At 38.3% G+C, this 26,734-nt stretch overlaps 1 protein-coding gene across 2 annotated transcripts in view; it reads right to left on the bottom strand.

The window, feature by feature from the left end:
* kalrna (kalirin RhoGEF kinase a) overlaps positions 1-26,734 on the bottom strand; it is a 277,075-nt gene that overhangs the window by 166,391 nt on the left and 83,950 nt on the right. For both annotated transcript variants that reach the window (XM_079619850.1, XM_079619849.1), the window contains exons 2-5: positions 21,147-21,224; positions 19,823-19,937; positions 3,975-4,167; positions 3,266-3,778 (exon numbers count right to left, since the gene is read on the bottom strand). In XM_079619850.1, the coding sequence (XP_079475976.1) occupies positions 3,266-3,778; positions 3,975-4,167; positions 19,823-19,937; positions 21,147-21,224 (899 nt within the window). The remainder of the gene's footprint in view (positions 1-3,265; positions 3,779-3,974; positions 4,168-19,822; positions 19,938-21,146; positions 21,225-26,734) is intronic.

Genomic DNA, 26,734 nt, shown 5'->3' on the forward strand with positions numbered 1-26,734 from the left:
TTTTATGAATAAAATAAATCTTAAAATAAACACATTTTTATGGAGTAACCGTTTTAGAAAAGCAATAAGCCCGGCGAAGCCGTGTTTTACAGTGAATTTAGAACAGCTAAGAGGGTTTTAGACACTCCGCTCCACATCTTGCCTAACAACGCCCCTTAGCTGTTCTAAATTCACTGTAAAACATGCGGGGCTTATTGCTTTATTTTATTTGATAAACATATTTCTAATGGTGCGTTCACACCGGACGCGAATAGCGCGTCAGGCGCGAGTGATTTCAATGTTAAGTCAATGCAAAGACGCGTTACGCGCGTAAAACGCGTGTAACGCGTCTTTGCATTGACTTAACATTGAAATCACTCGCGCCTGACGCGCTATTCGCGTCCGGTGTGTAGGGACCGTTAGGCTTCTAAATTATCAACATGATCCAAACTTTACTTCTACTAACTGTTACAACACTCTTAGAAGAAAAGGTTCTATATAGAACCTTAAAAGGTTCTATAGGCGCTTCGTATTTGGAACCCCTAAAAGGTTCTACACTCTTAGAAAAAAAGGGTTCATTGGGGTTCTATATAGAACCATAGGGTTCTTTACTCAACTCCAAATAACCTTTTATGCTAAAAAGGTTCTATAATGACAAGAAAGAACCCTTTTGGTTCTTAAAAACCCTTAAAAGGGGTTCTGTATATAGAACCTTTTAGGGGTTCCAAATACGAAGCGCCTATAGAACCTTTTAAGGTTCTATATAGAACCTTTTCTTCTAAGAGTGAGCCTTCTGTCATCTGATTGATTGTTGATACTTTTTAGCAAGTAAAGGGCCTTCAGATTGTGTCTTTTTTAAATCTTTACTGATTTATTATATATACTAAGATATATTATTAGGAGAAAAAGTTACAATATTTATATAAGTGAGTAGTATGTACTGTTATAAATATCTCATTGATTTGCATTACAAGCTATCAGAATTTATCTGTGACCTTATAAATAACAACATCTACACCAAATTGCATATGTTTGCTCAGTTTTGGCCTGTGTCTTTTTTTGTTCTTAAGTATGAGCTCCATATTCTCACAATATCATACTCTGTATGCCATTCTCTTTACCATTTTCTGCACTCTACATATGTTTCCTGGTTTTATATCCTGAATCATGATTGGGACTTTTGCTGTTTCCAACCAGCCTTTATCACTTGCTCCTTACCTTTTTTATTTATTTACCTATTTTGAATAGGTCTTTAATATAAAACGGCAAAAAAAGTCCACCACATAGTACTCTAATTACCAAGTCAAGTAATGATATACTGAATATACCAAGTATACTATATGTCAAGTATATACTTTGTAAACCCATTTGGGTAACTCTTCAATAGAGCAGTGTGTCCACCAAAGTTTTTTTCTTTTTTTCCTGCGGTTAGCGTATTATTCTTTTTTAATTCAAAGGGAGTGCTACATTTTTAAAACGCCAGTGTAGGGTTACACCAGCCATTGGTAAGTACTTTCTTTTATTGGAAGGTAAAGTACTAAAACTACTAGCTAGTGTGTATTTAACTCTGTACTTTATTCTGCCGTAAGGATATTTGTTCATAAGGCAGAATGTAGCTAGTAGGTCGTAAGCTCTCCGTAAAGTAATGCGTAGTCACATAATATCACGTGATCCTCGATGATCCAAAAGCAGCCTTCAAATACGTGAGCGGAAATTGAGTTAAAAATGCTATGAATTTCAATGACATTTCATTGGTTGACTCAACGCTGCGGAAGCCACCGCTATAGGAACAACTCCGGAGTGACGAATGTCTGAAGTCCTTATGCCATCGCACCATGTTATTGGCCAGAGAGATAGATAGATGAGGTTCTTTCTCGTGTTACGCAGCACGTTTAAGCTTCAGCAAGAACCAATGAGGTTCCTTCTCGTGTTACGCATCACGTTTGGGCTTCAGCAAGAACCAATGAGGTTCATTCTCGTGTTACGCATCACGTTTGAGCTTCAGCAAGAACCAATGAGGTTCCTTCTCGTGTTACGCAGCACGTTTGAGCTTCAGCAAGAACCAATGAGGTTCCTTCTCGTGTTACGCAGCACGTTTGATCTTCAGCAAGAACCAATGAGGTTTGTTCTCGCATGTCAGGAAGGTTTGTTTCAGCTTCTGTTTATGTTCTCTGATCAATTTTAATATGCATAAAATTCTGAATTGAATCTATTCATCATATAAGCGATGTGTCTTTTCAGAAAATTTGGGTTTTATCTCTATTCATAATAATTTGTTTTATGATCGCTTTATGAACTTTTTGAACCGTCAAAGTGGTATAGTTGCATGGACTGTCATTTAAAGGAGAACTCCGGTCAATTTTAACATTGAGCTCAATTTTTAGTAAATTTGGAGTGCTGTCAATACAGAGAACAACAGAGTCCAAAGTAGTCGATTGTCGAGTTCACGCGCGTGATCTAAGTAACTAAACCTATGCGCGTGAACTCGACAATCGACTACTTTGGACTTCGACCGAAAACAGGAACTAAATACAGGTCTGTGCGCTGGCTGATATAACATCATTTTTATTCATATCTTTCACATCTACTGCAGTCAGATTCACTCGTGTTCACTCTGAAGGAATCACTCAACATGGCTGGGCACTTGTAATGACACATCAAGGATGTTAAGAGAAATAAAAGCAGGTTTAAAACTTGCCCAATTCAAGTCAATAGGGTGCAAATTTTAAAAAGAGGATAACACGGTGTAGGCAACACCGATTTTTGTCGTTGTTCTCTGTATTGACAGCACTCCAAATTTACTAAAAATTGAGCTCAATGTTAGAATTGACCGGAGTTCACCTTTAAATGACAGTGATCATTTAATTTAAAATAACTGCATTTGTGTTTCGAAGATGAAAGAAAATCTTGCGGGTTTGGAATGGCATGAGGAGGAGTAATTAATGACAATTGTTCATTTTTGGGTGAACTTTCCCTTTAACTAACAACAACAAAGGTTAATAGATGCTGTCTATGCTTTCTCATATTTAGTTCATGTTAATGCATTAAAATTGTAAAGTGTTACCCATATTTACAATCTATTTATGAAAGAGTGGAATAAACCAAGTTTTGGAAAGACTTTGAAGTAATAGCATACCAATGCAATATATAGAGTAATAAAGAGTATTCAGTGTATTGTTTCCAAAAAAATAAAATGTTCCAAATTTCTCCAGCTTACGCATACACACATGCAATAAACAGCCATAATTTTGTCAATCCACACCAGGTTAAACCCGTGCTCACTGACCTTCTCTGCATCGTGTTCAAACAGTCGGAGCTGAAAACACTGATCCAGCTTCAGTTTTCGTAGGTGCCACATCTGGTGCAGGTGCTGTCTGGTGCTGTGGAGTTTATCCAGCAGACTGGCAATCTTCGGAACCACACTCTGGAAGTCGGCACTTCCAGAAATACAGTTCCTCCCTGAGAAGCCATCACTGGAGCGGATACACTGCAAAAGTCTTTGACCCTCGTGGTCCAGCTCTTCCACTGGAGCCTTCATCACCTTCTTCTTCAGCTGAGTGTGCTCGTCGATGAGTCTCCGAGATCCCTCCACGTCCACCGGGAACTCCTTCTTAGCCAACATCTCCTGCAGATCTTCCAGGCGGGAGAGGAGGTGAACGGCACTGGCCAGGAACTCCTCGAGAGCGACCCGGAGCTCAAGCCATTCCTCATGATTATATTCCAGAGATCCCTCAAAGTCGTCCGTTAACTGAGACGGGTCCACTAGTTTGGTCAAACCCTCCACAGACACCATGCTGGTCTGTCAGCGAGAAGGGAGAAATAGAAATGTCAGTTTAGAGTGAAAGCAACTTCTTGTTGGATGTGAGCCATGAATTAACTATAACATTTTGACATTTTAACAGCTAAATCAATACAGCAAACTCTGCAGACAAGCAGAGGACGACACTTTAGAGTCTGGAAGGGGGAAGACAGCAACTCAATAATTGCATTTTTACCTCAAAGGTGAACTTGGCACTGCCAAAGTTGGTCTTCTGTTTCTGCCAGAAGTTGTCTGGTTTGATGATGAGAGCGACGCAGATCTCAGCTGGAAACGCTTCCTGCAGGGTCTTCAGCAACGGCTTTATCAGTTCCCACTTAGAGCCGCGCATATCGATAATCACAGTGAAACCTCTCTTACACACGTCCTCACTGAAACAGACAGAGAAGGAGAGATTTATAGAAACATACCAGAAGGACTGCAACCATTAATAAGTAATTATTAGTTTAGTAGACTAATACATATAATAATAACAATACTGTTTGAAATCGTTCATTTCATTTTCATTGTTCTTTGAGTGCTTACTGAAGACATGTCAAATTTATTTGACAAAAAAATAGTCAGCTACCCAACAGTTGCAGACTAGTTCAAACCAGTTGTGTTATTCTTACCTAAATTTAAATCTCTGTAATCTATATATTTAATAAAATAAAATTGTAACAATTTATAATAAGTAAAAATACGTACTTACGGAAAATTAGAGTTAATAAGTTGTTAACAAAGCATAACAACATTTTCTAACTATTTACATATGAGCTAATTAAACAATTATAATTTGGTTAATTACAGTGACGATGAATGAAGAACTCACTATTTGTATATAGCCTATTAATATATAATAACAATGTAGAGACTACAATATGTGAACAATGAATTTACTATAAACAAATAGTTTGCAATTTATTTCTAGGTACTTTATCATTGTATACTTATTATAAAGTGTATTACCAATAAAATATACAAAACGTAAATTAGTTCAAATGATTCATTGAAATATACTCACATCTTCTTAGGTACAATGCACTTATTTTGTTCATGTTGTATTGAAAAACACTTTTGTTTCTATTGAGTTGGGATACGGTTAAGGTTAGGACAGGTTTGGTGGTATGGGTCGGTTTAAGGTGTAAGGGAACATATACATCTGGTACTGTACCTTTCACACATAATCTGTGGAACTCATCAAATGATCATGACAACTTGTTGAAAATATATATTTTTTTCAAATGCTCAATTTCGTCTTATGCATTTCGGTAACGCTTTAGATTACAGCCCGGAAAGTACTGCGTAATTACAATGAAATTACAGTGTAACTTTCGGTAATTACAGTGTACCTATAAAGTACTTATGTGTAAGTATAGGGGAACAATATGTAAAGTCTTGGGAATAAAGGGGTAACAACCAGGAAAATACTGCGTAATTAAAACTAAATTACAATGTAACTTTCGGTAATTACAGTGTACCTATAAAGTACGTACGTGTAAGTATATAGGGAAACAATTTAAAGTTTTGGAATAAAGGGGTAACAACCAGAAGAAAAAAAAAATTATTTAGGCAAATTATTAAGTATTTTAGAACTACGGGGTACTTATACTATAATACAATCTTACTTTTGGGAGCAATTTAGCGAGTAGGCTACATACACTGCACCTTTTTGTAATAATAGTGTATACAAATACAAGGCTTTTTTCAAATTACGGGGTAGCCTATATATCAGTGCATTTATAAAGTAGGCTAATTTGTTTTTATTGCAAAGGTGCACTGATTAAGTTGTTTCAAAGCAAGTAAAACTATTGCAACTTTTTTTTTTTTTTTAAATGCTGGGGAAATATACTCTTGTTTCATGTAGTTACAGGGTAAGTATGACATTGCGGGCCGTAAATTAAAGTGGTGCTTCTTACCCTCTTGTTTCTTGTAGTTACAGGGTAAGTACAATAAAAACACATGTAAACACACAATCTGATATCACTTGGAAAACTTTATTTGAAAAACAACTTATTTTAAAACGGATTTACAACACTTTCTCTTGCTTGGTTTCCTCCTCCTCTTGTTCCTCTTCTTCTTTCTTTCCACTGATAAATCTTAAGAAGGAATCCCATGTCTCTTGCTATTCTGTATTATGTGTTAAAAGAAAATACAGTACAGAAATGTCCTCACCATTTACTCATCTTTTACCCTCATGTCATCCGAGATGTATATGAATTTCCTTCTTCAGATTAACACAAATTTTTTTTTTAGAAAAATATATAATCTCTGTGAATGCATAATGCAAACCCATGTGTTCCTAAAAGTTGACATCAAACAGCACATACAGCAATAACTAAAGTAATCCATACGACCCCAATGGATGAATCAATGTCTTCTGAAGTGAGACGATAAGTGTTTGTAAGAAAAATACCAAATATTTAAACATTTTAAAGACTATCGCTTCCGTTCCGACCAACTGTCACTTGTGCGTGCATGAGAGGGTTGAGTTCACGCTTGACACGCGTGACGTAAGCGCGCCGAGAAACCGAATGTCGATTTTTTTATTTTTTATTAATGCTCACAACAAAATACAAACAATAACACATAATAATAATGAAAAACAAACAATACAGAAGAACAGAGATGGCAGTTCTCGCGCGAGTTTCACATCTAACTCCCGCGAGAACGTAATGAACGCGTGAAGCTTTACCTAACACGAAGCCAAGCCGACTCTCATGCACTCGCTGGACGCTGGTGACAGTTGGTCGGTAGCGAAAAGATGAGTAAATTACGAGAACATTTCTGGGTGTACTGTATTTTCTTTTAATACAGAATAGCAAAAGACTCATTCTTAAGATTAGGCTAATCAGTGGAATGATAGAAAAAGAAGAAGAGGAACAAGAGGAGGAGGAGGAAGTAGGAAGCCATGCAAAAATGTATAGCCTACTTTCTGTCAGGACTTTAGTATTTGAAATGAAAAGTTGATTTTAAAAAAGGAATAAAGTCCTTTTTTGAAATAAGTTGTTTTTCAAATAAAGTTTTCCAAGTGATATCAGATTGTGTGTTTACATGTGTTTTTATTGTACTTACCCTGTAACTACATGAAACAAGAGGGTAAGAAGCACCACTTTAATTTACGGCCCGCAATGTCATACTTACCCTGTAACTACAAGAAACAAGAGGGTAAGAAGCACCACTTTAATTTACGGCCCGCAATGTCATACTTACCCTGTAACTACAAGAAACAAGAGTATATTTCCCCAGCATTTAAAAAAAAAAAAAGTTGTAGTTTTACTTGCCTTGAAACAACTTAATCAGTGCACCTTTGCAATAAAAACAAATTAGCCTACTTTATAAATGCACTGATATATAGGCTACCCCGTAATTTGAAAAAAGCCTTTATGTATTTGTATACACTATTATTACAAAAAGGTGTATGTAGCCTACTCGCTAAATTGCTCCCAAAAGTAAGATTGTATTATAGTATAAGTACCCCGTAGTTCTAAAATACTTACAGTATAAATAATTTGCCTAAATAATTTTTTTTTTTCCTGGTTGTTACCCCTTTATTCCAAAACTTTACATTGTTCCCCTATATAATTACACGTACGTACTTTATAGGTACACTGTAATTACCGAAAGTTACACTGTAATTTAGTTTTAATTACGCAGTATTTTCCTGGTTGTTACCCCTTTATTCCCAAGACTTTACATATTGTTCCCCTATACTTACACATAAGTACTTTATAGGTACACTGTAATTACCAAAAGTTACACTGTAATTTCATTGTAATTACGCAGTACTTTCCGGGCTGTAATCTAAAGCGTTACCTGCATTTCTTATACAGTACAATATACTTTGAGTGTGGACCACTTTTGATGAGTATTCCTATCTGACTCATATTAAATGAGTCACTTGACCCAGAGAAAAGGACAAAGAGAGAGAGAGAGAGAGAGAGAGAGAGAGAGAGAGAGAGAGAGAGAGAGAGAGAGAGAGAGAGAGAGAGAGAGAGGGGAGTGTGTGTCCTTCAGACCAGAACGTGCTACACATTTTGCCTCATTATTGCATTTAAGGCACTTTGGTTCTTGAATTTCCATATAAATTATATCACTCAGAATCTCTTCTACCAAATATCAGCTTGGAACAGAACCGGGTCATTTGTTTAGGGCCCTTTTAAAGAGTTCCTGGATGATTGTTCTCATCACGTTAAGCGGAAACAGCACAGCTTCTATTTCTGGCTCATGCTTTTGAGGTAGCGCGCAGAGATTGGAAGATAAAAATAACCCTCCAGTGATTCAGTGATGGTAAAATTAACAAAACAGACTTCCGTACTCCTCAAAGAGGGAAATACAGATGACAGAAAGCACAAACGCTGTATGATTTGGATCCGCATACTGGCACATATAAGCTTCTCTCGTTTCCTGACAGTCTAAGGTCTGAGTGGGAAACTTGTCAAAAACAACAGCCGCAAATTCTAACACTTTACTCCTGCGATGGGACGAACTATTGCCAAAGCCACCCTGTCGACTTTGTGTTGAGTAATTCAATAGCTGGCCATAAACACTCAACACAGCCTTGAGTCTTCATCCCACACAATCTAATTTAAGAAAAACAAAGAACTTGCACATTCATCAAATGCCATCTCAGACCTAATTATCATTTGTTTTATTTATCACAAAAACACTTGATAGAGATAATTGTCTACCTATTACTGTTGTTGTTGCTGCTGTGGTAAAAAGATATGCTGTAAGAACAATGCAAGAAGAATGCTGGTTAAGAGAGGCATCAATAAATAATACCCACGAATTAAGAATTCGTTCCCATGACTTTGTTCCCGTAAAAAAAAAAAAAACTAAATTAAAAGAAAGAACAAATTAGTACAACATGGCCAATATTGACCTAAAATTACAAAATTAATTAATAAAACGTGTCCACGAATTAAAAAAGAGGCGTTCGCACCAGGTAGTTCTAGGAACTAGCCACCAGGGTGGTTCCCCAAGAACTGATAGACTAATTTCGAGCCGACGTCACAGTTACGTCACGGCGCTAGCTGGAGGCAAAACAAAGGGAAAACTGGAGGCGGCCAATACAAACCAGCACAGATTCGGCTACATAATAAGGATCTTAAATTATTATTATTATTATTAAATGTCATCTTGTTGTGTTGTTGGGTACAAGAATCGATGGAGCACAGGCTCCAATTAAAATTTTTATTGCCTAATGTTTTCTAATGCACATCCTTAAAATGTGAAATGTCACTCTTTACATTGTCGTATTCTGGCCATGGCGCTGGCTAGGCAGAACTGCGGATCGTACCACACAAGTCTTGTACATAGACTTCAGCACATAGGCATCTACAGATTTATTTAGTTTCAGTTTCTCAGTTTCTCTATCGGGTAGGTGTAGAAGTTAGGCCACTAAATCCGGAGATAACGTTAATCCTGTCAGATCGTCCATCCATTGCGTACTGGTCAGCCAATCTGGTTCCGTCCGTTAAAATTAACTTTTGCGAATAACAATCGCGGTCCTGGACAGTGAGTGACCTTGCACATTAAAGGTATAGTTCACTTTGAAATAAAATTTTGGTATGTTTTAGCTTACCTGAAGTGCATCCAAGATGTAGGTGTCTTTGTCTCCGCAGTAGTTTCAATTTTGATATTTTTAGGTCAAACCATTCTTGTCTGTCAGTCATATAATGCAGGTATATAGGTACTGTCTCCAAAAGCATGCAGAGATGTCTCTAATAGCATGCAGAGAAAAGTCCAAATAAAAAAATTCCCCATCGTAAGTGCACATTGATGGCCTAAGACACGAAACAAGCGTTTTGTGTGATAAAACAGAACAGTATTTATATCGTTTTTATCTCTTTTACACAACCACGTCCAAGTGATCTGTTTACTTAGTCTGCTCAAGCGCCGCAGAGCGCCGGAAGGCTCCGGAAGTGATCTCTCGCGCGTGTACGTCACTCATTGTTTACACCAGAACCTATGCACAGAACAGAGATTGTAGGTAGGACGGCTAATAGAAATGGTACTAGTTTGCGCTTATCCGGGATGTTTAACCCCCTGGGGTCGGCAATCACGCCGGCGTGATTTGCGCGTTTTTTTTCACATAGCAGCTGAATAAACTTAAAATACTCCGTCATTTGTGGTCATACAGACTTAATAAAAATGAAAAAAGAATCTGTGAGATGTCTACTTTTGTATGTGTCCACTTACAATCAAAACAAAACGTTGTGCTTTTGTAAAATAAAGAAATTAAACAGGGTGTGCTTTCTGCCTCTCCGTCTCGTGAACTTTTTTTTCTTGAGCACGTTCTCTAAACATTTAAAAAACTCAGCGAATACTTGTCACACATTTGTGAGCTCTATATATTTATAATCATTTAAGTGTGTAGTTTTAAATTATCTGATTCAAAACGAAAACAAATATTCTCTGTTTAAGTAATTTGTATAAAACCAACAAGATATTCAGTTTCTCTAACCCTTCCTCATTAGTTTTAATGTGACCACACCCACACGCGCAAAACATATAGAGATGCAAATCGTCCATGTGTCGCGCGAACGCCCCCATTACCTCAACAACAAAGCGGCAAACTTTATCAGTCCTCTTCAGTCGTCGAGTTTGGAAGACATGCTGTGAGATTATTGGGTTTACATCTGAAGAAGAAGATCGCGATTTGAAGACAAGAACGATTTTAAGGTAAGAAATAATCCTGAATTATATTAGTTAGTGTTATTGTTGCATAAACTTCATATTGCCATTGAACTGTTGCTCGATGCTTCAGTGAATGTCCCCTGCACGCGCTGTGAGAGTTTGAAAACGCAGTCGCGCGACGTGCGTTTGAAAAGCAAACCATGATTTTACTCCAATCTCATTTCATAACGTCATATCGATGTAAACATTTGAAGTAACATATGATAATCAATATGTTTTTCTCTAGTGTAGTGTTACTGAAGTGTTCCTTTTTAACTATGCCTGCTATACTGTTCTTATTATTTGATTCAGCCCTGCTGCAAAAAATACTTTCTTAGTTAGTATTTTTGTTTTGTTTCCAGTCCAAATATCTAAAAATTCTTAAACCAAGAAGTGTTTACTAGAGAAGTAAAATGACATAAGAAATTCTATTTTGTTTTAAGATAAAAAGAAAGTAATTTAAGTAATTTTTGCTTAAAACGGAGAAAGAGCAAGCGCAAAATGCGGCATCGGCATCTCGAAGCGGCACTTCCGGTGGCATCTCCAGCGGCCATCAGTGCAGCGGCATCTCCAGCGGCCATCAGTGCAGCGGCATCTCCAGCGGCCATCAGTGAGCGGCATCTCCAGCGGCCATCAGTGAGCGGCATCTCCAGCGGCCATCAGTGAGCGGCATCTCCAGCGGCCATCAGTGAGCGGCATCTCCAGCGGCCATGAGTGAGCGGCATCTCCAGCGGATGCCGCTGGACATATATTTTGATTTAATAATAGCCTATTTAGTTTTTTACAATACATTCTTAAATGATTATCAAGTGATAGGCCTATGCTAACAATTTTATGTATGTTTTGTGAATTCCGTTACAAGTAATTTACAAGCGATTAGTTTTGAGTTAAATGCGCTGTAAGCCTATAAGAAATGTATCAATTAATCATAAAATGGCCCTGATATGTCACTTGACATTAAGAAATCATGTTCATTTCAAATACTTATATCACTGACAACAGTAGTCCGGCCAGGATATTGTCCTTTAAAAAGTGAAGTTGCAGCCCTCTACAGGGGCATGTTCAAGTTCAAAACGGTGCGTGTCTGCGCGAGCGCCGAGATATGTTTTCTCTTGTTTGGTGGGTGTGTCAGAACTGCAGTCCAATCAGCAGCAACATATATAAAGCACGCGGTATTAAAGTGAACTCGCACAATAGGTTCAAGTAAAGTAATTTACAAATGTGTTCGATGCAGCTCGGTACGCAACAACTGACGATATTAGAAGACATGTTTGTCGTAAGTTTTATTGTAAAAAGGATATCAACATAATGATGTAGTTGTTTATATTTTTAGCTTTATTGCAAGTGTAGCCTATGACATTTGGTATAGAAATAAACAATGGTAATTAACGGATTTTCCTAAAAATGAGAAAGAAAATACAGGGTATTAAAACAGTATGAACTACAAATAAAGTCAGTATGTGAGGCTAAATAGATGTGTTTTAGTCTGAATTAGGTAAGATGTGTGCTTCCATTTCAGTTTCCACAAATCCCAATTCACTTGATTGGGATTCTCTTGTGTTCTGGGCGGCAAGTGCAGTAACTGTAATGGGGGTGGGGGTGGGGGGGGAACAATCATGTTATGATTTTAACATGATAAAAAAAATAAGAGATTGCAAGTTTTCTGATTATTTATAATAGGCCAACATAATTATTAAATAGCATATCCCTTATTAATTATAATATAAAAGACACATATGTATTAAAAACATATGTTGTTCAGTTGTAGGCTACAGTAGGCCTACAAGTACAACATGTTTTTAATAAATGTTAGTAGGCTACTACTAATATTGTTAATATTTATAATATTATTATTAATAATAATAATAACAATAGTATATTGATTAGTTGAATCTAGCTCATATAGCCTATGTTTGTAAAGACGATTTAATTTGAAGAATAACAAATGTTAAATAAAATTGCAATTAGGCTATATTTTGGTGTGTTTCTAATTCATTAGCTACAGGTCTCTATGCAAAAACCTTTAAAATGAGTAGGCTAGGCTAATTATAATTTTTCACATGAATAGCCTATATGTTCAGTTAGCCTATAGTTTTTATGAAAAAAATGGATGTAATAATTTCCTCTTCGCAGAAACATAACTAATTAATCAGAAAGTGGTATCACTTTGGCAGCAGCCACAGCTGGACAAAGTCTATTGGCTGTTGGAGATGCCGCCGCAATTTCAGCTTTGTAGGCCTACAGCTTATTTGAAACTAATTTCTGTATTAACTGAACGCATTTCTGTATTAACGGAATAACCATTTATTCATATTTAATAAACAGCATTTTCTGAAACATTAAAGTGACACTTCTTGCTGGAAACTTATAACGTTACATAGCCTGTATCAATAGGCTACGCAGCTTTCTCTGAGGCTAACGTTAATGGAGAATCAGAAGCTCAAAACTTGATTTACAAAGGATATGCACACATGATATAAGCTATATGCTACTCTGTGGTAGCTACATAATGTTATTTAGTTAAAATGCAGTTAATAAAATAGAAAATATTTTTCTATGCATATATCTATGCATATATTTCGCTGCACCGGAAAGTCCTGGCCGCTGGAGATGCCGCTCACTGATGGCCGCTGGAGATGCCGCTCACTGATGGCCGCTGGAGATGCCGCTCACTGATGGCCGCTGGAGATGCCGCTCACTGATGGCCGCTGGAGATGCCGCTGCACTGATGGCCGCTGGAGATGCCGCTCACTCATGGCCGCTGGAGATGCCGCTCACTGATGGCCGCTGGAGATGCCGCTCACTCATGGCCGCTGGAGATGCCGCTCACTGATGGCCGCTGGAGATGCCGCTCACTGATGGCCGCTGGAGATGCCGCTCACTCATGGCCGCTGGAGATGCCGCTCACTGATGGCCGCTGGAGATGCCGCTCACTCATGGCCGCTGGAGATGCCGCTGCACTGAAGGCCGCTGGAGATGCCGCTCACTGATGGCCGCTGGAGATGCCACCGGAAGTGCCGCTTCGAGATGCCGATGCCGCATTTTGCGCTAGCCCTTACTGTTAAAACGAGCAAAATTATCTGCCAATGGGGTAAGCAAAAAATTCTTGGTTTCCATTTGAATTAAGATTTTTTTTCTTGTTTTCTATTCGAATTCAGATTTTTTTGCTTACCCCATTGGCAGATAATTTTGCTCGTTTTAAGCAAAAATTACTTAAATTACTTTATTTTTATCTTAAAACAAAATAGAATTTCTTATGTCATTTTACTAGTAGTAAATGCTTCTTGATTTAATAATTTTTAGATATTTGGACTGGAAACAAAACAAAAATACTAAGTAAGAAAATCATTTTTTGCAGTGCAGGTATATGCCTACAAGGCACAACAAATATATATATATGTATATATATATATATATATATATATATATATATATATATATATATATATATATATATATATATATATATATGTGTGTGTGTGTGTATTTTGTAAATTTTAAAAAGGAATTTTCACCAGAAATCTAAAATGTATTCCCACAATCATGCAGCCCTGGTTTCTTCTTGATATCAGCATGCTCACAGCTTTTTTATATATATATATATTTTTTAGGTAGCTACCCGTCCTGCTGACTTCAACATGAGCATGAGGAGGTAAAGTGAAAAATCAAACACCTTGGAAATGACAGGTATGCACTATGTTTCAGGAAAGGAAAGGTGTGTGACTGGTTAAGTCTCTGTCTTTAGTTCAGTGTGTTAAATAATGTGCTTTTTGCCATGTGTTGTGTATCTTTGGATGATGTTGTGTTGTAAATAAATTCAAACAATCAAAAAGCCATTTTTTTTTTAAATCTCCTCATTCTTTGTGCAAGGTAATGTAATGATAGTGCCTGAGAGCTCCTAATAGGGCCATTATGGGAGGCTCTTTGTCTCTCTCAGGTGTGAAACACTCAATATTCATGGTGGTTAACGCCTCCTCGCATAAAGCTTTCTTACACAAAACATGTCATACAAATTTTAAATCAATATATTGTCTTATCTGAATGAGTATTCAGGATGATTTTCACATAGTTTTGGAGCAAATATTCTAGGCTACGTGATACAATTTTCAAAAGCCTTGCGACAAAATAATTAGTTTGTCTTTCATGACATTATTTCAGTGACTTTTTTTTTGGTCATTTTCACAAACCACGCATAAATGTTATTATCTCAAAACTACAAACTTTTACATACATGCTGCTGACATATTATTGTAGCAGAGTTTGTGCTGAATGCAGTGTAATAATACTTTAGTCATGAAAATGTCACAAGTAACAGAAATAAGCACAAATGTTAGAGCATGTCAGAACACCTCCAGGACCCAGAAAACACCTCAGACCCCTGAGGGTTAAACCGATGTAAAAAAAATAAATGTACGTAAGCTGCTCGTGCGAACTGATCCGGGAGACCACTTCCGGAGCATTACGGCGCTTGCGCAGACTGCAGATCAAGCGGCTCGGGTACCAATTTTTTATTTTTATTTTTTTGAGGTCTGAGTTGCGGGCGGGTTAGTTGAAAACGTTGGTCGGGTGCGGGTTGTTTATACATTGACCCGCGCATCACTGGCGTACACTAACGTCACGGATAGTTCGTATAGTGCTAGTTTAGACCCTACTCTGAAGTAGGAGCTAAATTAGTTCTACCAAAAGGAGTTCTTAGAATCATTCCCAGTTACTGCGGTTCGAACATGCCAAAAACGGTTACTTCTGCCAATAGATACTATTTAAAAAATAAATTTATTCATTCAATTTTTGGGGTTATTTTTCAAATATTTTACATCACTGCATCCGAAACCACATACTGTATAGTAGGTACTATATTTGGTTTGAAACGTACTTCACAACCGTTAAAAAAGTATTTTCTATATACAGTATGAACGTATGTAGTATAAATGTAATCCAGACGTACTACATCCACCATGTTGTCACTGTCATATGACCTACTAGCATCAGTTGCGTCACTTCACCGCCATTCACAATTCCTTTCCAGTGGCCTCATGGGACAGTAAAGTGTCCATCGAATGTACACTTCAGATTCTTGCCGGAAGTAGTAGGTCATGCATGAATTTTTCGCCTACTGTTTTTCGAATACTATGTACGAATACAATTCGACTCTGCTGGCATACTATTTTCACCTATTATATAGTGGGAAAATATTTGATATAGAGCCAGACTCTTCAAAACATTTCCTTTTGTACTCCACAGAAGAAAGTTAAGTCATACAGGTTTGGAATGACACGAGAGTGAGTAAATGATGATAGAATACTAATTTTATTGTGAACACGAGCGCAGACAAGATTCAAAAGAGCGTGTCCCAAACACTATATAATGTGCCAGAGCAGGAAGCACAGGGCATGAATCACAGCCTGAAGGGAGGTTTGCACGCTGACTCAATAACATTGATTTCCCCTCTTCACCAAACCAGCAGCCTGCACTGCTTTACACTGATCCGACACTGATGATGCAAGCACTGCTCCCGAGTGGAAATCGAACTGGGCCGGGTTCTGTGTCTAGTGTGATATTTATACATCCATAATGGATGTGGATGACTTGTTCTTCTTGCTAACGAGGATATCTTTTGGTTGACAAAATGGAAAGCCCAGTTAATGCAAAGCGTGGAGGAACAACGCTTTCATTCAGACCCTCCTCTACTAAACACACACATTTCAGAGACTTAACCACATCACATCATGAAACAGGGTAACTGATACCTCTCAGTGAACCAGCATTGCACTTTTCATTTCATCTGCATGAAGTTTAAAGCTGTTTTGCATTAAAGAGCAGCTGAAGGGGACAGAAGCTCAGATGCCTGTGGGCACCGACACATCAAAACACTATGAGCTCTGATGATGAATCATGGCTTGTGGGAAAAGCTTAAAGAGACAGGGGTCTCCATCACTTCCTTTTTCTTTTTGCAGTTTCTTTCTCTCTTTATCCTAATTAAACTTGTATTAAGTCCATCTTTGTTCACAGCTTAGCTCACAGACTTTGATGCTGACATCTGAGGGCAATGACAGCATTGATCAGTGGCCCAGTCAGGTCAGCTGTATTCATAACACCAGCCCTGAAACACAAGTGTGCGCGTGTGTGTGTGTGTGTGTGTGTGTGTGTGTGTGTGTGTGCGTGTGTGTGTGTGTGTGTGTGTGTGTGTGTGTGTGTGTGTGTGTGTTTGTGTGTGTTTAGGGCTGGTGTCCATCACATAAAACTTTCTGCATTTTTAAATTTTCCCAAAAAATCACTTTGTATGATTTATAAGCTTGTGTACCCATGGGGACCTCAATTTAGGTCCCCGCTCCACAGACACACTCCAGAGTCCCCATGAGTCTGTGTGCATTCAGGTTTAAGTCCCCCACCGGGACACACATAGACACACACACACATCGCTTCAAAACTCTTAAAATAATAAATTATACATTTTATAAAAAAAATAAAAATAATAAAAAGTGCTAGCACCCCTCCGGTTCTACTGGCACCGCTCCAAGCGGCATTTTCGTCATGAGATATGCTAACAAGGATGCTAAAGACCACTGCCTATTGCGTACCTCTTGAGGTTTACTCGGACAGCTCTTACTACCTGGCCTCCATTACCCTCTAAAGCTCACTCACATCCGGGTCACGGCACCAAAGCAACCAGCCCTATTAGACCCACTCCCAACAGGATTCGAACTAGTGTTTCTGGCTTAGGAGGTGGGCACGCTGGCAAGGACGCTAAAGTCACTTGTGCGCCTCTTAAGACCAAGATGAGTGAGGTTTACATGCACAGCTCTTGTTAGCTGGCTTACATTACACTCACCCCTCTAAAGCTCACTTCAATATGGGTCACGGCACCAATAACCCCTATTTGTACCACTCCGAGCAGGATTTGAACCGGTGTTTCCGGCATGGGACGCGGGCCAGCTAGACCGCAGCATCTAGCGTCAGTCAGCCACTTTACCAGGCCAGCTGCTCCATTACACATGCTCTAGTGCTTGAGCAACAGTAAATTATTTCTTATAACTCTAGTACTGAGGCTGTCTGCTATGGCGTTATTTTCCTGTCAAATGTCGAGAGCGCATTATTGTAGCGCGAAAGTACATTAATATAATGCGCGAGCGCGAATCTCTCTACTCGCGCACGAAATATGATGCGCGAGCGCGAATCTCTCTGCTCGCGCGCGGAATATAATGTACCGAGCGCGAATCCCGCGCGCGCGCTCTCAGATACACGCTGCTCTTGTAAGAATGATCTCTGGGCTCGCTCAGAGAATATGCCTGCACTTAAAACCTGTTCAGTGCCATCGCGAATCTCTCCTCTTCGCTTAAAGTAAGCGTGTATGTGCTTAGACTGTGACCCGTGCGTTCGCGCATGCCTAAGTACTCTTCTCTTCCATTTCTTTCTCTTTGCTCTTGGCATAAACGCTGTCAAAACGGCAACAACTAATCATAAATAGGCTTCAACGGCTGACCAATGAAAATGCGACATCGTACATGGAATCTTATTGGTTGATATTGAACCGCACATGGAATAAGTTCAATCAAGACAAGCCGAGATGGATCCGCCGAATCGACGAGTTTTATTTGTTTTAATGTTAAATATGTCAAATGTATCTTAGAAATGTCTGGGAAGAGGGCGATTGGATTATTTTACATATAAATGAATGACCTAGACTGTCTATCTGCACAATATGTTTTGTAAAAATTGGTACTCCAGACTCTAAAGTTATCTGAAAGGAAATGTTACAGGGCTGGATTTCCCGAAACCTTCTTTAAATTATACCTTAAACTAAAGCTATATCTAACGTTAATACGTGTTTCCCGAAACGTTCTTATTTAAGTATAACTTTATAACATTTTACTAACATTCGTTAGTAAGGTTGGTCTGGACCACTCTTAGCTATAGGATACCTTATCACTGTGATAGGCTATATACGAATATAATTCTGAAGCTGTAGGCTAACACACCCAGTGTTCAATTAGGATTATGGCAAAGAATAAATTATGCAAAGATTCACTGCTAAATTCAAATGTGCTTTTGCACTGAACCAGAGACAAAGGCGCTCAACTCTTGTCATATTTCATACACATATCTATTTTTTTCTATTCTACTAGTAGTAGCTACGTGGTGGTGGGGTAGGCTACTTACGTTAGTTAGGCTACTTACATTCTTATATGTATAAATATATTCCTTTGTGTTCAACAGATCAAAGAAATTCATACTGGTTTGAAACTACTTGAGTGGGAGTAAATTATGACTTTAATAATTTTAATTTTGGGTTTAATTTTAATTTTTCCCTTTAAGCAACAATAAGGTATAGTTCGGGGAACACGTTTTGAAAAGGTATCTTCAAATACCTTTAGAGTCTTATCTTAGATTCCCCCCAAATATTTGTTCAGATTTGAATTTAGCAGTTGATCTCGCTACGTACTTAATGGTTAATAACTGGTGTGATTGCACGAGACAATGTGTTAATTATCAGACGTAAAATATTATATTTGCCTTTTGGAATCGGCTTTCAAATCTATTTGGCTCAAAAATCTCACTTTCAATGGGCATGGCACCTGTAGTGTGAACAATGTGGTTGACAGTCTAGGTCATTTATATGTAAAATAATCCAATCGCCCTCTTCCCAGACATTTCTAAGATACATTTGACATATTTAACATTAAAACAAATAAAACTCGTCGATTCGGCGGATCCATCTCGGCTTGTCTTGATTGAACTTATTCCATGTGCGGTTCAATATCAACCAATAAGATTCCATGTACGATGTCGCGTTTTCATTGGTCAGCCGTTGAAGCCTATTTATGATTAGTTGTTGCCGTTTTGACAGCGTTTATGCCAAGAGCAAAGAGAAAGAAATGGAAGAGAAGAGTACTTAGGCATGCGCGAACGCACGGGTCACAGTCTAAGCACATACACGCTTACTTTAAGCGAAGAGGAGAGATTCGCGATGGCACTGAACAGGTTTTAAGTGCAGGCATATTCTCTGAGCGAGCCCAGAGATCATTCTTACAAGAGCAGCGTGTATCTGAGAGCGCGCGCGCGGGATTCGCGCTCGGTACATTATATTCCGCGCGCGAGCAGAGAGATTCGCGTTCGCGCATCATATTTCGTGCGCGAGCAGAGAGATTCGCGCTCGCGCATTATATTAATGTGCTTTCGCGCTACAATAATGCGCTCTCGACATTTGACAGGAAAATAACGCCATAGTCTGCTTGAAAACAGCCCGGGGGGTAAAGCAGAGATCTGTTTATACAAGATAAAAAGACACATTACCATCCATAATGCTCATGTCTGCTCTACAGTTAGTTTATTCTGAGATGTTAATCTACACATTAATATAAAGCTTACCTGGGCACAGTTGACAGGTATGTTACAAGTCGTCTCAGTTCCTCATGTTTTATTCGGTCATGGTTACTCCTAGCGGGAAAGGTCAGGATGGGGCCACCTCTCTTATCACGACCTCCTGTAAACGACCCAGAGAGAACATGAAACCTTACATACATGACACTCACAACAGAGCATGTCTAGTGAGCTTCCAACTAAAACAGCATTTCTGGGTATGTTTATGGAACGCCTAAAGGTAAGGAGCCTGGGAAATCACATGTAGGAGAAAAAAAAGACCCACAAATCCGTGGCCAGAGTTTTGCAATTCATCCGCTCAAAAAAGTACTCACAGATTCTTAAATTGTGTTTAACAAATCACAGCCATGGATTAATAAGCCATACCGATTAATTTTAATCTGTGCACTCTGTATAACGCAGAGCTGTAAAGTCCAGGTGTCAGAAAGTAAAAGTCCTGCCATATGTTTATTCCACCCATGAACTCAGCCAGCTGATTTCACTAATTAGTTCCATCTCCTGGCTGAAAAACTGTGGTAAATAGCAAATCTAGGTGATTGGAACAAAATACTGAGGAGGACTTTTACTTTCTGAACTTGGACTTTACACCTCTGGTAAAACGTACCTTTGGTTTTTCAATCTGTACCCACAAATTCATAAATTTAGCTTTTGCAATCTGCTCCCACAGTTTCACAAACTGTACTCACGGATCTGTGGCTCATCTCACATCTCACATCAAGATTAACTTTCACACAAATCACTGTGCCTCAACAATATTTTGATTTTTGGATGTCATGCTTGAAGAAAATCAGTAAATTTAGCCAGCTGTTAATACGTCAATGCATGTGAAATAGCATTAGGAAAAAATAAAAAAATAAAATAGTTTAGAGAATTCTACACCCAAGCTGATATATATATATATATATCATAGAAGAATCCCATCACATCAGGTTCAGTCAATAACAAATCTTATTCTGGATGTACTGTAGTAATTCCCAGTGCATTAAATGGGTTTACATGGATTTTTTATTTTATTTTATCTATTCTTGCTTCTTGGAGGTTCACTTATAATGTTAATAAAGTTTTTTTGTACAAAAAAATAAATAAAATGCTTCGAATGGTCTGTATTCCATTATTCTGCATTCATCATTTGGTTTAGCCCAAAAAAAAAAAAAAAAAAAAAAAAAAAAAACCCCACCAGATGGTACATCACCTACACCAGAGCCAAACGATGAAATGTAATTAATTATCAAAACATGAGAGTGAGTAAAAGACAGCTGAATGAAAATGAGAATCGATCACATTCAGAACATCTCACAGATCTCACACTCACCTGATACAAACGCTATTTTTTCTCTCAGTACAGGAAGGACATCAGACGCCTTCACTATGCCTTCACTTCTGAAAGACCCTGTGGATAAAAATAGAGAAAGGCAAGATTATTTTCATTTGCAATCTAATTTTCACATTCCAATATAATACTTAAAAAGGAAATACACATAGGCTACTGAGTGGTTGAAAATTGGATGGCTGCATCCTCTTTACACTAGTCCTTCTGAGGCTTGTCCTCCTCAGCTACATCATTATTTTTTTAAATATACATTATATTAAGAAACTATTATTGCAATACAGTGAAAGACAGCCATCTGTGGTCAACACATCTGACATGTAATATATGCAGTAGTTACTTCATTTCCCCCCCCCCCCGTTCAAATATACATAATTATGTCTCCTAATAATTTCAACATATTTTAATATATCAAGACCTTTTTAGTGATAATCTGATTAATTTAAAAATGGAAATGTTCAAAACCAATGGCAGGTAAAATTGAAGAACTTCGTTGAAGCTGAAATTGGGTTTTAGCAGAAATGTCTACGACATGTAAGATGGCTCTTAAGATCAAGATATCATAAAGATAACCAAGACCTCCATTAGATCTTCTGAGCTATGAAAACGCAACCCCTAAGCAATAAAATGTTCCACTGGGTCTACAGTAAACTCCTCCACACACAAACATCTTCCTTCCTGTCCACATCTATCTCCTCTGTATTTATCATGACCAGCCCTCTATCTCTCAGTCTGGACTTTTTAATCTGACTATCATAAAGCAGCAGAGCCCTTGGAGAGAGATGATAAGAGCCATCATAAACACTCAGAATACAGGATGAAGCCGTCTGAAGCGAGGTGTCTCCTCATTACTACACTCCTCCCTGAGGACTCTCTCTTCACAGGAGTGGATCAATGCTGCTGATTCTTCACATTAAAGGCACGCTGGTAACCCTGCTAATGAACGACTACATTACAGAGGTTCAGAGAGGAAGATGATAATGAAAGAGCTTCAGCAGTCCGGTTGATTATGCATCAGATTCAAGGAAGATGTAGTTCAGCAGATGATTGAAAACATGGATAAATTTGCCTAACCAATGATTTGGTACTATGATTTGCTAGTTAGCAGCAGTAATTGATTACAATGAATAAGTTGGCGTGTAACATTCTCATTTGCCGTAGGCTCATTGGAAAAACGTACCTCTAACTATATTTATGTGAAACTAGTAAAATGTGAAAACGTAGCTATACATACATTTCACTGCGGTTCCCAGTTGAAATGAACACTAGTGGCAATAAAACACTTTTTTATTCCTTTTCAGAAGATATTATTACAGAGGTCGATTCTTGATAGATAAAGATGTATTTAATAAAGTCGTATTTTCGCACAGTTCCTTATGACCTCAAAACACTGTTACCATAGTGCATGGTTCATAAACAAATACATTTTGATGTTTGCTTCTATAACGGAGGCCAGCTAGTACGAGTTGTGGAAGTAACCCTTACTCCCCTAGCCTTTAGAGGCTGTGGTCTTTCAAGTGCCTGCCTCCCACGCTAGAAACGGTTCAAATCCTGCTTGGAGAAGAGCGATTAGGGCCAGTCACAATGGTGCCATGACCCGGATGGGAGTGAGGTTTAGAGGGGTAACTGTAATGAAGGCCAGCTAGTGCAGAGCTGTGCAGATAAACCTCACTCCCCTGGTCTTAAGAGGGACCGTCTTTAGTGGCCTGGTTAGCGCACCCACCTACTATGTTGGAGATGCTGGTTCGAATCCTGCTTGGAGCAGGTCGAGTAGGGCTGGTTGCATTGGTGCCGTGACCCAGATGGGAGTAAGGTTTAGGGTGGTGAGTGTAATGGAGGCCGGATAGTAAGAGCTGTGTGAGTAAACCTTAAGAGGTACGCAAGAGCCTCTTGTTAGCACACCCACCTCCCATGCTGGAAACGCCGGTTTGAATCCCACTCGGAGCAGTGCGAGTAGAACCGGAGGGGTAACACTTTACATAACCAGACTTATATGTATGGCTCTTGATTGCATTTTTTTATTTTTTTTTTACTGCAATGTAATGTACAACAACTGACATAATAATATGTTGCAGCAATCATCTATTTCGAAAAACTTGCAAAATTTGATTTGAAAGTGCCACTAAACATAATAGTATTTTGTTGCTATTTCTGAAGCATTTTACTGAAAGCCTGTACGTTTTAAATGGGTATTTTTGCTAAAACCTTATTTGTCTCAGAAGACAAATATTACCAGACATTGACTTTACTGTCTCATTCTTGACTCATTATTTGACCAAATGACCACATTTAAAACATTGATATACAGATGCAATAGTTTGAAACGTTTACCGCGCTGCATACTTCTTTGCGCACTACCTTAACAATACGTTAGTACACAGACCCTAACTGCTGAAAAGGCGTGCTAAATCAGGTGTGAGTCCATAGGAAAGAAGTCTGTACTCTCTGTACCTCTAATAACAGGATGAGTGGTGTTAGAGAGGTGGAATGAAGGAATAAATGCTAAAATGAGGAGAAACACAGGAGGCACAGAGTGAGGAATGGACTGAGAGGAGCAGTAATGGGGGAAAAATGAGGGATTGGATTACAGAAAGACTAAAGCTCAGACAGAGAGCTCAAGCTGCTCTATCTCCAGCCCCATTAATATGAGAGACAGCATCAGATCAAAGAACGGCCCGTCTATCTGTGCTCAGCTCACTTAAACACCTAGCCTAGAAATCTAGACGCCCCTAGCGGCAGCAAAATGTATTTTGCAGCCAGGGCCAGTCTAGCAACTCTCAATACACATTCTAGCAGCAAAAACCCAGATTGGGTCAGGCCAATCACGTCGTGTATAGAGCATGCGGGGCGGGCTTAACATATGACGACAGAGTTGCGACGGCTGGCATAGGCACTTGTAAACAAAGAATGGCGGCAGCAGCTGTCGAACAGCAGTCTTTCGAATCGGCTTTGGCCGCGACTCTGGAGGACTTGGAGTTAAGTTTCTCTTTAAGAAAAGAGCAAAAAACGGCACTTAAATCATTTTTAAAAAAGGAAGATGTGTTCGGAGTTTTGCCGACTGGATACGGAAAAAGTTTAATATACCAATTAGCTCCGCTGGTGGGAAAACGTCACCTTCTTCGTTGCTCTGATTGGTTGTAGCGCTATCCTATTGCGTGCAGAGGGATTTTGAGAGACAGCCGTTTATCCCGCCTCTCGGAGTAAGCCTAGTCTATGGAGAGTGTCCAGACTAAACATCTTGATGTAAGTCTGGCTGGCCAGGCTATTAAACACCTGCATTAGTGCTCAAACTATCTGTCCTCCTTGAGGGCGACTGGAAAATGTATAAAGGAAAGAGGGGAAGTGTACTTCCCTGTACCTCTAGCTTTCTCTCTCTGGATATACAGGGCAAGACAATGATATTCTATCCATTGAGCCTTGTTTAAGCAGCACCTCATTAGTATGAATGTTTTGAAGAACATCAATAACCTCTTTCGGTTGAATTCCTTCCCACTTGCTCTTATTCATTTCTCACCTCATTCTAATAAAGCTGTATTCATTTATAGAATGCTGCAGGTTCAACATAAGTTGAGCTATATTGACAACATTTCTGTGGCAAAATGTCCATTATTTGTCCATTCAATTTATTTGACTCTTCGATGTTTAAATTTAAAAAAAATAATTAAATAAACATCTTTACAGTAAATACGTACTAAGGAAGTATATGGCAATAGAGGATTTTAAAACAGAAACATCATGCTTGTGCATAATGCGTTTGCATAAATTATTTAGTAAAATTTTGATTTTAGCTTTAAATTTGCCTAAATTCCTTTTAAGGTGGGGATATATTTCAATAATACTGACGTAAACAGAACTTTGCAATAAGATCACAACATTGGAAATTAAACATTATTAAACTTTATATTATATATACTGTGGCGAGCAGGACGAGGTCGAGGGACGTGAGAGAGCGGCGCGAGACCGGTGGCGTGATTAATGATGAACGACACCTGTGAGCCGCACCGGTCTCGTATCTCTCACGGAGGAGCGGAAGCATAAAGGAGGAGCGACGACTGTGAAGATGGAGAGAGGAACAGGCCTGATTTTATTTAATGTTTTGTTTCTGTTTTAATTTGGCCAGCAGTCGTCCGCGAGGGGCTGCTGTCTTATACTTTCATTTTTGTATTTGTTTTATTTTGGTATTAAAATATTTGAATGTTCGCCGGTTCCCGCCTCCTTCTTGCCATAACAATGAACCGTTACATATACTTTTAAAAATACTTTTACTTTTCAAATAATATGTGTTGATGATTGACATGCTATGTATGGTCTATTTATGCAGCAGCAGCAGCAGCAGCATATCTTACATGCTCACAGCAGTGAGCAGTATTTATTAGCAGTAAAATGTTTGTTCTGAAGAAGCAGCAGCAATAATCATAATAGCATAGCAGATCTAGTCTGCCAAGACCAAATACATTAACATTGCCATATTCAATAATATGCTAAAACTATCTGTTTCACTCCATCAAGGATCACATTTTTGACAAGGAGCAATGAATAAGTGTTTCAATGCATTTCTCATGCCAGTCACTTTACTTGATAATTTAACAAATACGTAACAAAAACCCTTTTCAGTAATTCTTCACAGGCAATCAATGCCTCTTCATTTCCTTTTCACTTTGGTCTTCAGTGCACTGATGAGTGAACTGGAAGTATAATTAGAATGAGTTGAAAGTGTGCTCAGAGAAGTTTAATGGAGGAGCCTACTGCGTGTAATAGCCTTTAAAAAAGGTCAAAGATTTCATTAGATAAAAAGTGAAGGAAGGAGAGGCTTGGTAGCAGTGAATGTGACATCGCTAGGTTTAGTGTCTTGAATAGGGCCTCATTTTCATCTATTTTCAGGCAGCATAGTTTTATCCTTTGTTAAGAGACAGCTGGTAAGTTATGAATGAATGTTAGTAGGTTGCAGCGAGCATTTACTGTCATTAGTGTTTTCAGCATCTTGAATGTATTGAGAGGAAACAGAATCAGACAAAAACCTAGTTCCTCTAGTTTCTTCATGGTTGTCTACAGAACTGAAGGCCTCGCAATCATTCAAATGAGCGCTCTTTGTGACAATATAAACTACAAATCAAAGAGGACTTTATGCTCAACATCAACTTAGTGAGAATAATACATTTTACGATATACATACGTTAAAGGACATCTTAAATCTTCATGAAGTACACTTATGTTGATGCATTGACTAATAAAGTACTTAATTTATATTATCATTTATTTGTATTTATTTTATAATTTTAATTTATAATTAATGTTATTTAATATTACATTTAAAGTTAATATATTTGAATTATACTAAATGCAACTTATCATTACAAATGTGTAAATCTAAATATATTTTGTAATAACTATACAAATACATCACATACAGGGCTTGACATGAACTTTTTTGCTCACCAGCCACTGTGGCTAGTGGTTTTCCAAAGTTACTAGTCACTCAGCATTTTCACTGGCCACAATTTTAGCATCGATACCATGGGGAAAAACTGCCATATAGATATTTTTAATATTATCTCATAATTTGTCAGCAGGAA

Source organism: Phoxinus phoxinus, assembly GCF_949152265.1.
Source record: "Phoxinus phoxinus genome assembly, chromosome: 7".
Classification (NCBI taxonomy): Eukaryota; Metazoa; Chordata; class Actinopteri; order Cypriniformes; family Leuciscidae; genus Phoxinus; species Phoxinus phoxinus.